This window comes from Martes martes, assembly GCF_963455335.1.
Source record: "Martes martes genome assembly, chromosome: 6".
NCBI lineage: Eukaryota > Metazoa > Chordata > Mammalia > Carnivora > Mustelidae > Martes > Martes martes.
Window position 1 is genome coordinate 58,526,755 of NC_137893.1, and position 3,345 is coordinate 58,530,099.

General features: G+C 36.7%; 1 protein-coding gene across 1 annotated transcript in view; it reads right to left on the reverse strand.

Annotated features, from left to right (window-relative positions):
- Positions 1–3,073, reverse strand: part of ZC2HC1B (zinc finger C2HC-type containing 1B) — a gene marked incomplete at its 5' end in the record, with an annotated part of 39,960 nt that extends 36,887 nt beyond the window's left edge. The window contains 1 exon segment of the mRNA XM_080805899.1: positions 3,064–3,073. Coding sequence (XP_080662025.1) covers positions 3,064–3,073 — 10 coding nt within the window.
- Between the last annotated feature and the right edge of the window lie 272 nt (positions 3,074–3,345).

Consider the following 3,345-nt stretch of genomic DNA (forward strand, 5'->3'; position numbering starts at 1 on the left):
AATGAGGGGTACTGTACTCAAGGAATTGACAACATGGCTAGATGTGAGGAGGTGACAAAGAGAGAACAGTGCAGAGGGACTGAGAAGAGGGTCGGGCTGTGGACAAAAACAAAATTTGAAAAGGGCCATCTTAGTAAGAAAAATGACCTCACCTTTGGAAATACTGAGTTTGAAAGAGTCATCCAGCCAGCAGGATGGAAATGAGGGAGGTCAGGCTAGAGACACAGATGTAGGCTTTGTTTGGAGAGTGATGTAAAGGCATGATATTGCCAGGGAAGAGGTCATGGAAAGAGAAGTACAGGGATGATCCCTAGAGAACTCCATATTTAAGGGCCAAGAAGATGAGGATGATAAGCCAGAAGGAGAAACAGGAGAGAACAAGGTCATGGAAACCAGAAGAAGACGGTTTAAAAAAGGAAGGACTGATTAACAGGAATCAGATGGTAGTTCATTACAGACATTGTTGATTTAAATGATTTCTTCTCACATCTGCCAGATGGTATTGTATTTGCAACACAGGTCATCCATTACAGCATACAGAAATATTACTCTTCCTCTCTGTTTTTTGGCCTTCTAACTCTGTAAAACGGAGTCTTTATTTTTTTTCAGCGAGCATATACTTACTAGTAAATAAAAGGGACTCGTTTTAACAATAAAACTGCTTTTTCTTAACCACTAATGAAGGATGATTTTTATTTTTATAAATCATACTGTAACATTTGTATGGTATTTTGCTGTTTCCTAAACACTTTTCCTATATAATTTCATTTACTCCTCACAGAGTTGGGACTATTTTTTTTTTTTAATGGGTAAGAAAACAAAGGTTCAAAGTTAGGGGACTTCTCAAAGACCACTGGTAGTTAAGTGGTAACATGGAGACTCAAACCCAACTCTCTATCTCCACAAGTATTAAAACTTTATTCAACCATCACCATAGATATAAAGGTATGGTGATGGTTGGTACTAACCTGCAAAACAAGTGGAAGTCCCTAAAGGATAAATAGCCTCATATTTAAATCAGCAAGTTTTAAACAGCTCAATGAATTTAAAAGAATGACAGATACAATAGGATTCAACTGAACACCTAAAATGGATGGACCACTGGATTCTGAACCACATTCAGTTCTGAAGCTTGACTATAAGGAAGGGGAACACCTGCTTATTCAGCCAAATTAAACATGGAGATCAAGGCCTATCATGTTTGTGATAGAATGCTGAGTCACATAAAGCATGTGATCACTAGAACTTTAGAAGAATCATTTAAAGCAACCAAAATGCCTTGCATCAGGTGAATGGTTATACTGATTCATCCAAACCCTGGAATACTGTTCAACAATATAACACTACTGGTACATGCAACACCTGGATGGATCTCAATCCCGAGAAAAGCCAATCTCAAAAGGTCATGTACTGTGTAATTCCATATGTACAACAATCACAAAATGACAAAATTAGAGAGATGGAGAATAGACTACTGATTGCCAACAGGGAAGGATGGTCGAGAAGGGAAGTCATTGTGACTATACAGAGTAGAATGAGGGTGACCTTTGAGTAGGGGAATAGTTCTGGGAGCAGCTAACTGGCTCAGCTGATGGAGCACAGGACTCTTGGTCTCAGGGATCTTAACTTTGAGCCCTATGTTGGATGTAGAGATTCCTTGACAGTCAAATTGGGAGCAGGGGGAGAAAAGGAATAGTTCCAGATCTATACTGTGGTTGTAGTTACACATGTAATAAAATGGTATGGAACTATAAATACACATTTTACCCATGTATATTTTTTGGGTTTGATATTGTACTATTTAAGCTGTAACTTAAATTGGGGAAACTTGGTAAAGGGTGAGTAGGAACTCTACTATTTTGCAATTCTTATGCACTAATTTTGTCAGAATAAGAAGTTCAAGGATATACCTAGGGGTGAGCAAATTATGACCACTGGATCAAATCTGAAGCTGTATGTTTTTGTAAATAAAGTCTTATTGGCAAATAATGCCCATTTGTTTACATGCCTATTGCTGCTTTCACACTACAACAGTAGAGATGGGTAGTTAAGAGAGACCATATGGTCTGCAAAGCCAAAAATCATACTAAGAAATAGGTTGCCAACCAGTTAATGAGAATGTACTGATTAAAAAGGATTTGTGGGAGGACCCCTGGGTGGCTCAGTGGGTTGGGCCACTGCCTTCGGCTCAGGTCATGATCTCAGGGTCCTGGGATCGAGTCCCACATTGGGCTCTCTGCTCAGCGGGGAGCCTGCTTCCCCCCGCCCCCTCTGCTTGACTGCCTACTTGTGATCTCGTCAAATAAATAAAATCTTAAAAAAAGAAAAACAAACTATAAAAAAAAAAGGATTTGTGGGAGAAAAACATGGAAAATGTTAATGATACATTTTTATTCACATACTTACAAATAAATACTAGTTCTATAGATATGTACATGTATATATGTACATGCACACACATATGTATGTATATATATGATACACACACATATATGTGTATATTATATGTGTGTGTGCGTGTGCGTATATATATATGCCTGTGTGTGTGTGTGTGTATATATATATATATATATATATATATACACACACACCTGAGTGGTTAAGAGTAAAGGTGATTCGTTTTCTGTATTTTCAATTTTTCTACAAAGATTATTCATTGTTGTTTTAAAAATTAAAACAATGACATTGTTAAAAAAGAACATTTTGATAGAAAACATTTTAAAACAATCAGTGTCAGCTTAGCTCTTTCTATCTTTACCCTCTTTCACTTAGTAGATTATTAAAGTGGCCATTATTTTTATACATTGACTATTATTTTTACACTTTGGTTTAAAAATCTTAGACAATTTTTAAAATGAGGAAAAGAAAGTGATCTGGAAGCCATCAAAGGTTTTGGTTAGCATGTTAACAATGAAAAATAAGCATTACAAAGATCTCAGTTCAAAAATTTTCTAAGAAGCCTGGAGAGGATTATGGCCATAATGAAACTGGAAAAAATTCTACTTCTGACTAGACATTCTCTTTTTGAGCTGAAAATTAAGAATGCTTTGTACAGACACCTACCAATCCACATTTCCTTATAAAGGCATGGTAGAGTAAAGGAAGACATTTTCTCATTCAGTTGTCAGCGAGTCAAAACTCTTTTAAAGTCCTTTAAAATCCAGAACATACAAACATTAGCAATATCGACATCTTTCACGGCCCTATGGTAAAGAGGATAGCATATTGGCCTCAACCTATTAACTCACCTCAGGAACATGAATTATGAAAGAAGAAAAGGAATTAATACAGAACGGCAGAGAGAACATTCCATCGAATGTTGCTTACCACCAAAGCCCCAAAAAG